This window comes from Coregonus lavaretus (assembly GCF_964263955.1).
Source record: "Coregonus lavaretus genome assembly, chromosome: 20".
Taxonomy (NCBI): domain Eukaryota; kingdom Metazoa; phylum Chordata; class Actinopteri; order Salmoniformes; family Salmonidae; genus Coregonus; species Coregonus lavaretus.
The window spans coordinates 48,015,644-48,029,441 of record NC_140007.1 but is presented as its reverse complement, the minus strand read 5'-3'; the positions used below and the strand labels follow the sequence as shown (position 1 = coordinate 48,029,441).

Sequence of the window (13,798 nt, the reverse complement as noted above, 5' to 3'; positions counted from 1 at the left end):
TGAGATGATTTTGGATGAGTCGGACGGCAGAGTGAAGGAAAAGCAGCCAACAAGTGCTAAGCATATGTGGGAACTAATTCAAGACTGTTGGAAAAGCATTCCAGGTGAAGCTGGTTGAGAGAATGCCAAGAGTGTGCAAAGCTGTCATCAAGGCAAAGGGTGGCTATTTGAAGAATCTCAAATATTTCGATTTGTTTAACACTTTTTTGGTTACTACATGATTCCATATGTGTTATTTCATAGTTTTGATGTCTTCACTATTATTCTACAATGTAGAAAATAGTAAAAATAAAGAAAAACCCTTGAATGAGAAGGTGTTTCCAAACCTTTGACTGATACATACACACCATTCGTAAAGTATTCAGACCCCTTGAATTTTTCCACATTGTTACATTACAGCCTTATTCTAAAATGGATTAAATAAAACATTTTCCTCATCAATCTACACACAATACCCCATAATGACAAAGCGAAAACAGGTTTTTACAAATAAATAAAAATAAACATAGAAATACCTTCAAAGAGCAAAGGTCAGTGTCTTTATGGCTTTGGCCCTCACATCCTGGTGCCTGAGGGTGTCTGCCACAGACATGTTGTGGTTGTGTACATTGTACATGCACACAACAACCAAATATTCTGGAAGATGAGGGTCTTTGCTCCTGGGACCAATCACACACAGAATTGTGTCAAGTTGAGTCAGAGAACAAAGAGGGGATAACTGGATTAACCACCAGGCTTATTAGACGTGAATCACTGACCCACCTGCTCAATCTTCCTGTCTTGTTGGCACATGTCAGCAGAGTACATTTTTACATTTACATTTTAGTCATTTAGCAGACGCTCTTATCCAGAGTGACTTACAGTTAGTGAGTGCATACATTATTTTTTTATTTTTTTCATACTGGCCCCCCGTGGGAATCGAACCCACAACCCTGGTGTTGCAAACGTCACGCTCTACCAACATCCCTGCCAGCCATTCCCTCCCCTACCCTGGACGACGCTGGGCCAATTGTGCGCCGCCCCATGGGTCTCCCGGTCGCGGCCGGCTACGACAGAGCCAGGATCTCTAGTGGCACAGCTAGCACGGCGATGCAGTGCCTTAGACCACTGCGCCACTCGGGAGGTACAGGTAATCTTTGCCTCGCAGCAGGTGTTCTTGGACAGTCTTCTGTCATTGGCTGTTTGGGATCTGACGGCCACATTGTGTTGACACCTATAATGAGCCTGAACAAAATATATGGAGTTTATTCTTCTCATTTCTACAAAACAGAAAAACGATTTACTGGGATCGGGTAGGAGACGGTAAATAGCAAGATACTAAACAAACAAGTAGTGTGTGTGTGTGTGTGTGTGTGTGTGTGTGTGTGTATGTATGTGTGTGTGTGTGTGTGTGTGTATGTGTGTGTGTATGTGTGTGTGTGTGTGTATGAGAGAGAGAGAGAGTGTGTGACATTCCAGTGTTGCTTACCTTAAAAAGCACACGCTATCCTTTACTTGGGTTTGTGACCCTCCAAGTGACTCATGTCTTCTGTAGCCTCTAAACTGACTTACTCCTTCGGCTGCCATTGGAAAGGAGGCCTCAAAAGCACAGTGGCCCATTTGTGTGGGCCTCTCCTCATAGGAACCTGTACCCAGGAGGTAATCAACTGGTCCATGTGTGGGCCTCTCCTCATAGGGACCTGTACCCATGAGGTAATCAACTGGTCCATGTGTGGGCCTCTCCTCATAGGAACCTGTAACCAGGAGGTAATCAACTGGTCCATGTGTGGGCCTCTCCTCATAGGTACCTGTACCCAGGAGGTAATCAACTCAGTGATGTTCACTGACAACTACATAGGTCACTAAAATAACAGATAACTAGTTTTTTTAAAATCATGAATTCATTACATTAATTAAATCAATAAGAAATGTGTCTTAACTTTCAATTGTGCTAACCTTCAATTGTGGATAATTATGAGTGTTTTCTCTCACATTGGCACAGGCCCTGAAAACTGAGACCAGCAAGATGAGAATCATGACTGAAAGTAACAATCACTAGTGAAAATAAAACATTAACCATACATAAAAACTCATATTTAAGCTATTTTATACGTTAATGACTGGAATCTTACCTAGCTGTAGCGATATTGGCATTCATTCTTCTCAGATGAGGTGGGAGACGCTTGCGCGCTCGCTCTGTGCGCGCAGATGACCGTATGTTGCAGCTCTCTGAATCTATCCAATCACCGCTCTCATGTTGTTGGCCGAATCTATCCAATCACCGCTCTCATGTTGTTGGCTGAATCTATCCAATCACCGCTCTTTCATGTTGTTGGCTGAATCTATCCAATCACCGCTCTCATGTTGTTGGCCAATGACGTGGGTTTTTTTAGGCTGGAAAACGCCCCTAAGATAAACGGGGCGTGGTTTCGGCTAACCGCTTGGGAGACGCAGTGTGACTGATGATGTCACGTCTATGCTAATATGAACAAAATAATCTGCTTGCTTGCCAACCAACAACTGTAACAATGTATTTGAAAGACACCAAGTGCTCATTGTGCAAATGTATTGTTTTCAATAAACATTGGAGACGAAATATTGTTTACAGCCTTGAAAACAGATCAGGTGGCTAACGTTAATAACTTCAGGTGGCTAGCTAGGTAAACGTCTTGCTAGCTCGATGCGATGAGGACATTGACAATGTCCTCTGACCTAAGCTAACTACATCTCAAATGGCCAACATAAAAGTACATTTCTTACTGGCTAGTGGCTTCACAGATGAAATTGCCACGATATAACGTAGTTAGCTAGGTATCGAGCAAGCAAATACGTTAGGACAACATGAAGATCCCCACTATGAGTATGAATGACAAGATGTCAACCCCTCGCAACCCCATATCAGAGACCAAAACCAATAACACACACGGCCCTTACCCTTCACTCGTCCACAGCATCAGCGGCACTTGTTCGTCACATTTCCCGGAGGAGAAGGTGCACAACACGGCTAGAAATACCGCCACACAGAACCGACCAGACATCATCCTAATCCTCTGCTCAGCAACCATCTTCCTCCGGATCACTACTGGGAATGACGATGTACCCGTCGACAGCAGATCACGTCTCACTGGGCGCGTTTGAGTAGCAGACGAGTGTAGATGGAAGTCATCGCGTAAAGTCGGAGGAGGTATTTATATGCAGTGGCGATTTTAGCATGTAAATCTTGGTGGGTCAAACCAAAAAATTAAAAGTGGGATGGATGCCAGCAAAGCCACTACACAACATGACACTAAACAATACATTAATTGCACTAGAACTGTGACAAACGGGGCCCACAAACTGTTAGGGCCTCCATAAAGCTGTCCCAACACCTTACCACTGCTCCACCTGGCTATCAGAGGCAGCTGTCCCAACACCTTACCACTGCTCCACCTGGCTATCAGAGGCAGCTGTCCCAACACCTTACCACTGCTCCACCTGGCTATCAGAGGCAGCTGTCCCAACACCTTACCACTGCTCCACCTGGCTATCAGAGGCAGCTGTCCCAACACCTTACCACTGCTCCACCTGGCTATCAGAGGCAGCTGTCCCAACACCTTACCACTGCTCCACCTGGCTATCAGAGGAGCCTTGTCTGGCAGCGAAACAGTTCATTCAGCCTCATTTACTGGCTTTAAAAAAAACACATAGCTGATATGGCTGACTTGCTTAAACAAATGTGGTTTCTACTGACAATTGAGATGTACAAACTATGGCATAAAGGGACGACGAGCGGATAAGAGGCAATCCGTAATTTCGATTAAGACATTAATGAGCGAGCTAGGACGGACGTAGTCAATATAATTATTTGTTCAGCACTTTTGAAATGTACAGCGACAGAATTCAGAACATGGGCCGTTCTTACAGTGTTCTCCCTGTACACCAAGTCAGAACCGTAGGATAAATAAAGGGGGCATATAAGCAGACAATGAAAGCTCTTACAATATTCGATGATTACATTTCTCTAAAACAGGTTATAGGCTACATGTGCACCACCAAGTCAGAACAGTAGGCGAAATTAAGAGGGGAAAACCTTGTATAAACAAAACAATGGCAACACTGCCATGATGCTCTGAGCTGCTGTTGGAAAACCACATCAGTGTCCGACTTTCGGCTGTAGCAGATTCTCCTCTCCCGACTTTCATCAACAGTCGGTTGCTTTCGCCTCAAACAAGTCCAATGTATTATGTCAGAAAGCCAGTTAGGTTTGTCAAATATTCAGATTGACTTGAGCAAGGCACTTAACCCTAATTGCTCCTGTAAGTCGCTCTGGATAAGAGCGTCTGCTAAATGACAAAAATAAATAAATAAATAAATAAACAAATACTCTGATTTTAGAGGGAATACGTGTTGGTTTAGTTATGTAGTGGTAGAAAATAGGGGGGTAAACTGATAAAAAGCTCCCTATACTTTCAATGCATTTTTCTGCAAAAAGGTGGGTAAACTGTGGAGCAAAAAAATATACCAAATAACGTGGCTAAACGCACATCGCTTTGGATGAAAACATCTGCTACATTTAATTGATCCTAATTGTCTGTAGGAAAAGTGAGTGTGATAAAATAGTTATTCAATGTCTTTCATGATTCACTGATGTCCAAACTCAGCTGCCCACGTCATTACAGTTAACAGCATTCCTAAGATACAGATGAGCAAACACACACATTTGAAAAGTACAAAAGTCAGTACTTTATTGGTGGCATTGTTTCAATCACAGTAATAGATATTCTGTGATCAGTAGAGATCAGACATGACTGAACCATACCTCACCACAAGAGGATGAATCAGCAAATACATTACAGTACAACAGGAGGGATCTGGTGAGAGAGATGGAGAACGGGAGAGAGATGGAGAACAGGAGAGAAACAGAGAGAGAGATGGAGAACGGGAGACCGAGAGAGAGATGGAGAACGGGAGACAGAGAGAGATGGAGAACGGGAGAGAAACAGAGAGAGAGAGATGGAGAACGGGAGAGAGAGAGAGAGAGAGATGGAGAACGGGAGAGAAACAGAGAGAGAGATGGAGAACGGGAGAGAGAGAGATGGAGAACGGGAGAGAGAGAGATGGAGAACGGGAGAGAGAGATGGAGAACGGGAGAGAGAGAGATGGAGAACGGGAGAGAGAGAGATGGAGAACGGGAGAGAGAGAGATGGAGAACGGGGGAGAGAGAGAGAGAGAGAGAGAGAGAGAGATGGAGAACGGGAAACAGAGAGAGAGATGGAGAACGGGAGAGAGAGAGAGAGAGATGGAGAACGGGAGAGAAACAGAGAGAGAGATGGAGAACGGGAGAGAAACAGAGAGAGAGATGGAGAATGGGAGAGAAACAGAGAGATGGAGAACGGGAGAGAGAGAGAGAGAGAGAGATGGAGAACGGGAGAGAGAGATGGAGAACGGGAGAGAGAGAGAGATGGAGAACGGGAGAGAGAGAGAGAGAGATGGAGAACGGGGGAGAGAGAGATGGAGAACGGGGGAGAGAGAGAGAGATGGAGAACGGGGGAGAGAGAGAGAGATGGAGAACGGGGGAGAGAGAGAGAGATGGAGAACGGGAAACAGAGAGAGAGATGGAGAACGGGAGAGAGAGAGAGAGAGATGGAAAACGGGAGAGAGAGAGAGAGATGGAAAACGGGAGAGAAACAGAGAGAGAGATGGAGAACGGGAGAGAAACAGAGAGATGGAGAACGGGAGAGAAACAGAGAGATGGAGAACGGGAGAGAAACAGAGAGATGGAGAACGGGAGAGAAACAGAGAGATGGAGAACGGGAGAGAAACAGAGAGATGGAGAACGGGAGAGAAACAGAGAGATGGAGAACGGGAGAGAAACAGAGAGATGGAGAACGGGAGAGAGAGAGAGAGAGAGATGGAGAACGGGAGAGAGAGAGAGAGAGATGGAGAACGGGGGAGAGAGAGATGGAGAACGGGGGAGAGAGAGATGGAGAACGGGGGAGAGAGAGATGGAGAACGGGAAACAGAGAGAGAGATGGAGAACGGGAGAGAGAGAGAGAGAGAGATGGAGAACGGGAGAGAAACAGAGAGAGAGATGGAGAACGGGAGAGAAACAGAGAGAGATGGAGAACGGGAGAGAGAGAGAGAGAGATGGAGAACGGGAGAGAGAGATGGAGAATGGGAGAGAGAGAGAGATGGAGAACGGGAGAGAGAGATGGAGAACGGGAGAGAGAGAGATGGAGAACGGGAGAGAGAGAGATGGAGAACGGGAGACCGAGAGAGATGGAGAACGGGAGAGAAACAGAGTGTAATAGAGAGAGAGATTGAGGGCACAATGTGAAAGGATATGTGATTAGGGCCAGTAGTTTTTCCTGGCTGTATATGTCCTGACCTGCTAAGCTGCCAGAGGATCAGAACCACACTTCACTGTTCTACCGATAGTTCTGCTGTTACCGTGGGGACCACACTTCACTCTACTACTCAGCTCTGCTGTTACTGTGGGAACCACACTTCACTGTTCTACCACTAGTTCTACTGTTACCGTGGGGACGGAGGTGAATGTCATGTGACTTCATAACAAGACGGGAGGGAACTGGACGGGACAGTTGGTACAATGCCTGTTAAACACAACATTGGCTCTATGGACATTCCCGTTGAATTGGTTTCAAACGTGAAGCAAAGAACACAATGTTTTCTCAACGTTTCATGAATGTTTCCTGAATCTTGACTGAATGATTTCTGAGGGGCATCCCAGGATTCTCCTTGCAATGATCACATTGGTGACCGCTGGTCTATAAGACAACAGGGTGAACAGCACACACTATGAGGCAGAGGTGTGTGTGTATATATTGTACTGTGTGTGTGTGTGAGTGTGTATATATTGTACTGTGTGTGTGTGTGGGTGTGTGTGTGTGTGTGTGTGTGTATATATTGTACTGTTTATGTGTGTGTGTGTGTGTGTGTGTGTGTGTGTGTGTGTGTGTGTATATATTGTACTGTGTGTGTGTGTGTGTGTGTATATATATTGTACTGTGTGTGTGTGTGTGTGTGTGTGTGTATATATTGTACTGTGTGTGTGTGTGTGTGTGTGTGTGAGTACAGTCTGTCTCTCTGTCCACTCTATATTGAGTTGGTACCCTGAGGTTAGGGTAGGGGCCAGGCGTGGAGGCCGTGCTGGAGCCCGGGGCTCAAGTAGTGGTCTGTACCCGCTGGTGGAGAGCCTCAGCCTTGGTCCGCAGGCTACGAAACTCCTCCTGGATGGAATCTGTCAGGGCCTTCCTCATCTCCATCTGTGTGATGGAGTAGAACCAAACAATCTGATCATATTACTCCGGTGCTAGCCTCTCTACACTGGCTTCCTGTTAAGGCTAGGGCTGGCCTCTCTACTGGCTTCCTGTTAAGGCTAGGGCTGGCCTCTCTACACTGGCTTCCTGTTAAGGCTAGGGCTGGCCTCTCTACACTGGCTTCCTGTTAAGGCTAGGACTGGCCTCTCTACACTGGCTTCCTGTTAAGGCTAGGGCTGGCCTCTCTACACTGGCTTCCTGTTAAGGCTAGGACTGGCCTCTCTACACTGGCTTCCTGTTAAGGCTAGGACTGGCCTCTCTACACTGGCTTCCTGTTAAGGCTAGGACTGGCCTCTCTACACTGGCTTCCTGTTAAGGCTAGGGCTGGCCTCTCTACACTGGCTTCCTGTTAAGGCTAGGGCTGGCCTCTCTACACTGGCTTCCTGTTAAGGCTAGGACTGGCCTCTCTACACTGGCTTCCTGTTAAGGCTAGGACTGGCCTCTCTACACTGGCTTCCTGTTAAGGCTAGGACTGGCCTCTCTACACTGGCTTCCTGTTAAGGCTAGGACTGGCCTCTCTACACTGGCTTCCTGTTAAGGCTAGGGCTGGCCTCTCTACACTGGCTTCCTGTTAAGGCTAGGGCTAGCCTCTCTACACTGGCTTCCTGTTAAGGCTAGGGCTGGCCTCTCTACACTGGCTTCCTGTTAAGGCCAGGGCTGATTTCAAGGTTTTACTGCTAACCTACAAAGCATTACATAGACTTGCTTCTACCCATCTCTCTGATTTGGTCCTGCCGTACATACCTTCACATACGCTACGGTCACAAGACGCAGGCCTCCTTACTGTCCCTAGAATTTCTAAGCAAACAGCTGGAGGCAGGGCTTTCTTCTACAGAGCTAAATTTTTATGGAATGGTCTGCCTTAACAAGTCACATTATAAGTTGCATGGACTCACAGTGTGCAATAATAGTGTTTAACCCCCTAGAGTCAATTGACGCACCGTCAAAATCCCCATAAAAATCTGTCAGTTTAAGCTAGAGATCGTTTTATTTTCTGCATTGGATGCGTCTCAATTCACCGCCGATACTAGAGCGGTGTTAGTCAGACCATGAGTCAATGTCTGTAGCATCGAAACTATTATGACCAGTCTATGGAAAGGGGAGACTGTCACGAACGTCTTCTCCGTTTTGCTCTACTACAGGACTCATCTGAAGGTAACCGGTACCGGTTTTAAAAAACGAATGGAAGTATGAAGGTCGTTTTGTGTCTACCCAAAAAAAGGGGTTAAATATGTCTAAATATATATACAAAAATGTATATCTCCTAGATTTAAGACCAACTTCAAAACCTTGTGTTTTAGGATTAATGTTTTACTGTCCTTTTCGTCATTTATGAATGTGTAATTCAATGTAGTAGTAGAAATAGTAAAGGCCAAAATCAATATTTTATCAAATCATTTTATATATGTTTTATACCTTAGGTGCCCTAACATTCAAAATGGCTAAATGATCCATAGTATGACCGTCTTAAACCCCCCCCCCCCTCGGTTGAGCAGGGAATTTCAAACACAGATTCGAGCACAAAGACCAGGGAGGTTTTCTAATGCCTCGCAAATAAGGACACCTATTAGTAGATGTAACAATTTAAAAAGCAGACATCGAATATCCCTTTCAGCATGGTGAAGTTATTAATTACACTTTGGATTTTGTATCAATACACCCAGTCACTACAAAGATGCAGGCGTCCTTCCTAACTCAGTTGCCGGAGAGGAAGGAAACCGCTCAGGGATTTCTCCATGAGGCCAATGGTGACTTTAAAACAGTTACAGAATTTAATGGCTGTGAAAGGAGAAAACTGAGGATGGATCAACAACATTGTAGTTACTCCACAATACTAACCTAATTGACAGAATGAAAAGAAGGAAGCCTGTACAGAATAAAAATAATGGGGATCCATAATAAACCCCAGGAAGAGTAGCTGCTGCCTTGGCAGGAACTAATGGGGATCCATAATAAACCCCAGGAAGAGTAGCTGCTGCCTTGGCAGGAACTAATGGGGATCCATAATAAACCCCAGGAAGAGTAGCTGCTGCCTTGGCAGGAACTAATGGGGATCCATAATAAACCCCAGGAAGAGTAGCTGCTGCCTTGGCAAGAACTAATGGGGATCCATAATAAACCCCAGGAAGAGTAGCTGCTGCCTTGGCAAGAACTAATGGGGATCCATAATAAACCCCAGGAAGAGTAGCTGCTGCCTTGGCAGGAACTAATGGGGATCCATAACAAACCCCAGGAAGAGTAGCTTCTGCCTTGGCAGGAACTAATGGGGATCCATAATAAACCCCAGGAAGAGTAGCTGCTGCCTTGGCAGGAACTAATGGGGATCCATAATAAACCCCAGGAAGAGTAGCTGCTGCCTTGGCAGGAACTAATGGGGATCCATAATAAACCCCAGGAAGAGTAGCTGCTGCCTTGGCAGGAACTAATGGGGATCCATAATAAACCCCAGGAAGAGTAGCTGCTGCCTTGGCAGGAACTATCAATCAATCAATTTTATTTTATATAGCCCTTCTTACATCAGCTAATATCTCGAAGTGCTGTACAGAAACCCAGCCTAAAACCCCAAACAGCTAGTAATGCAGGTGTAGAAGCACGGTGGCTAGGAAAAACTCCCTAGAAAGGCAAAACCTAGGAAGAAACCTAGAGAGGAACCAGGCTATGAGGGGTGGCCAGTCCTCTTCTGGCTGTGCCGGGTGGAGATTATAACAGAACCATGCCAAGATGTTCAAAAATGTTCATAAGTGACAAGCATGGTCAAATAATAATCAGGAATAAATCTCAGTTGGCTTTTCATAGCCGATCATTAAGAGTTGAAAACAGCAGGTCTGGGACAGGTAGGGGTTCCATAACCGCAGGCAGAACGTTGAAACTGGAATAGCAGCAAGGCCAGGCGGACTGGGGACAGCAAGGAGTCACCACGGCCGGTAGTCCCGACGTATGGTCCTAGGGCTCAGGTCTCTCAGTTGGCTTTTCATAGCCGATCATTAAGAGTTGAAAACAGCAGGTCTGGGACAGGTAGGGGTTTCGTAGCCGCAGGCAGAACAGTTGAAACTGGAATAGCAGCAAGGCCAGGCGGACTGGGGACAGCAAGGTGTCATCATGCCCGGTAGTCCTGACGTATGGTCCTAGGGCTCAGGTTCTCAGAGAGAAGGAGAGAGACGAGAGAATTAGAAAGAGCATACTTAAATTCACACAGGACACTGGATAAGACAGGAGAAGTACTCCAGGTATAACCAACTAACCCCAGCCCCCCGACACATAAACTACTGCAGCATAAATACTGGAGGCTGAGACAGGAGCGGTCCGGAGACACTGTGGCCCCATCCGAAGAAACCCCCGGACAGGGCCAAACAGGAAGGATATAACCCCACCCACTCCGCCAAAGCACAGCCCCCACACCACTAGAGGGATATCCCCAACCACCAACTTACAATCCTGAGACAAGGCCGAGTATAGCCCACAGAGGTCTCCACCACAGCACAAACCAAGGGGGGGGCGCCAACCCAGACAGGAAGATCACGTCAGTAACTCAACCCACTCAAGTGACGCACCCCTCCCAGGGACGGCATGAAAGAGCACCAGCAAGCCAGTGACTCAGCCCCTGCAACAGGGTTAGAGGCAGAGAACCCCAGTGGAGAGGGGAACCGGCCCGGCAGAGACAGCAAGGGCTGTTCGTTGCTCCAGCCTTTCCGTTCACCTTCACACTCCTGGGCCAGACTACACTCAATCATATGACCTACTGAAGAGATAAGTCTTCAGTAAAGACTTAAAGGTTGAGACCGAGTCTGCGTCTCTCACATGGGTAGGCAGACTGTTCCATAAAAATGGAGATCTATAGGAGAAAGCCCTGCCTCCCGCTGTTTGCTTAGAAATTCTAGGGACAATTAGGAGGCCTGCGTCTTGTGACCGTAGCGTACGTATTGGTATGTACGGCAGGACCAACTCGGAAAGATAGGTAGGAGCAAGCCCATGTAACGCTTTATAGGTTAACAGTAAAACCTTGAAATCAGCCCTTGCCTTAACAGGAAGCCAGTGTAGGGAAGCTGGCACTGGAGTAATATGATCAAATTTCTTGGTTCTAGTCAGGATTCTAGCAGCCGTATTTAGCACTAACTGAAGTTTATTTAGTGCTTTATCCGGGTAGCCGGAAAATAGAGCATTGCAGTAGTCTAACCTAGAAGTAACAAATGCATGGATTAATTTTTCTGCATCATTTTTGGACAGAAAATTTCTGATTTTTGCAATGTTACGTAGATGGAAAAAAGCTGTCCTTGAAACAGTCTTGATATGTTCGTCAAAAGAGAGATCAGGGTCAAGAGTAACGCCTAGGTCCTTCACAGTTTTATTTGAGACGACTTTACAACCATCAAGATTAATTGTCAGATTTAACAGAAGATCTCTTTGTTTCTTGGGACCTAGAACAAGCATCTCTGTTTTGTCCGAGTTTAAAAGTAAAAAGTTTTCAGCCATCCACTTCCTTATGTCTGAAACACAGGCTTCTAGCGAGGGCAATTTTGGGGCTTCACCATGCTTCATTGAAATGTACAGCTGTGTGTCATCCGCATAGCAGTGAAAGTTAACATTATGTTTTCGAATAACATCCCCCAAGAGGTAAAATATATAGTGAAAACAATAGTGGTCCTAAAACGGAACCTTGAGGAACACCGAAATGTACAGTTGATTTGTCGGAGGACAGACCATTCACAGAGACAAACTGATATCTTTCCGACAGGTAGGATCTAAACCAGGCCAGAACTTGTCCGTGTAGACCAATTTGGGTTTCCAGTCTCTCCAAAAGAATGTGGTGATCGATGGTGTCAAAGGCAGCACTAAGGTCTAGTAGCACGAGGACAGATGCAGAGCCTCGGTCTGACGCCATTAAAAGGTCATTTACCACCTTCACAAGTGCAGTCTCAGTGCTATGATGGGGTCTAAAACCAGACTGAAGCATTTCGTATACATTGTTTGTCTTCAGAAAGGCAGTGAGTTGCTGCGCAACAGCTTTTTCTAAAATTTTTGAGAGGAATGGAAGATTCGATATAGGCCGATAGTTTTTTATATTTTCCGGGTCAAGGTTTGGCTTTTTCAAGATGGAACTAATGGGGATCCAGAACTAATGGGGATCCATAATAAACCCCAGGAAGAGTAGCTGCTGCCTTGGCAGGAACTAATGGGGATCCATAATAAACCCCAGGAAGAGTAGCTGCTGCCTTGGCAGGAACTAATGGGGATCCATAATAAACCCCAGGAAGAGTAGCTGCTGCCTTGGCAGGAACTAATGGGGATCCATAATAAACCCCAGGAAGAGTAGCTGCTGCCTTGGCCCCAGTCTGTACAGTCTTTAGTTTAATGATGCCTACTATAGAGCTGACCTGTAGCTACAGTGGGGAGAACAAGTATTTGATCCACTGCCGATTTTGCAGGTTTTCCTACTTACAAAGCATGTAGAGGTCTGTAATTTCTATCATAGGTACACTTCAACTGTGAGAGACGGAATCTAAAACAAAAATCCAGAAAATCACATTGTATGATTTAAGTAATTAACTTGCATTTTATTGCATGACATAAGTATTTGATCACCTACCAACCAGTAAGAATTCCGGCTCTCACAGACCTGCTAGTTTTTCTTTAAGAAGCCCTCCTGTTCTCCACTCATTACCTGTATTAACTGCACCTGTTTGAACTCGTTACCATCAATGATCATGAGGAAGGTGAGGGATCAGCCCAGAACTACACGGCAGGACCTGGTCAATGACCTGAAGAGAGCTAGGACCACAGTCTCAAAGAAAACCATTAGTAACACACTACGCCGTCATGGATTAAAATCCTGCAGCGCACGCAAGGTCCCCCCTGCTCAAGCCAGCGCATGTCCAGGCCCGTCTGAAGTTTGCCAATGACCATCTGGATGATCCAGAGGAGGAATGGGAGAAGGTCATGTGGTCTGATGAGACAAAAATAGAGCTTTTTGTCTAAACTCCACTCGCCGTGTTTGGAGGAAGAAGAAGGATGAGTACAACCCCAAGAACACCATCCCAACCGTGAAGCATGGAGGTGGAAACATCATTCTTTGGGGATGCTTTTCTGCAAAGGGGACAGGACGACTGCACCGTATTGAGGGGAGGATGGATGGATGGGGCCATGTATCGCGAGATCTTGGCCAACAACCTCCTTCCCTCAGTAAGAGCATTGAAGATGGGTTGTGGCTGGGTCTTCCAGCATGACAACGACCCGAAACACACAGCCAGGGCAACTAAGGAGTGGCTCCGTAAGAAGCATCTCAAGGTCCTGGAGTGGCCTAGCCAGTCTCCAGACCTGAACCCAATAGAAAATCTTTGGAGGGAGCTGAAAGTCCGTATTGCCCAGCGACAGCCCCGAAACCTGAAGGATCTGGAGAAGGTCTGTATGGAGGAGTGGGCCAAAATCCCTGCTGCAGTGTGTGCAAACCTGGTCAAGACCTACAGGAAATGTATGATCTCTGTAATTGCAAACAAAGGTTTCTG

General features: G+C 46.1%; 2 protein-coding genes across 2 annotated transcripts in view; both read right to left on the bottom strand.

Annotated features, from left to right (window-relative positions):
• Positions 1 to 3,044, bottom strand: part of LOC311148203 (filamin-A-like) — a gene marked incomplete at its 5' end in the record, with an annotated part of 101,041 nt that extends 97,997 nt beyond the window's left edge. The window contains 1 exon segment of the mRNA XM_084185083.1: positions 2,914 to 3,044. Within this exon segment, the coding sequence (XP_084041209.1) occupies positions 2,914 to 3,044 (131 nt within the window).
• A 1,633-nt stretch (positions 3,045 to 4,677) lies between these two features.
• LOC311148201 (tafazzin-like) overlaps positions 4,678 to 13,798 on the bottom strand; it is a 39,698-nt gene continuing 30,577 nt past the window's right edge. Inside the window, exon 8 of the mRNA XM_084185081.1 lies at positions 4,678 to 7,271. Coding sequence (XP_084041207.1) covers positions 7,143 to 7,271 — 129 coding nt within the window. The 3' untranslated portion in view covers positions 4,678 to 7,142. The remainder of the gene's footprint in view (positions 7,272 to 13,798) is intronic.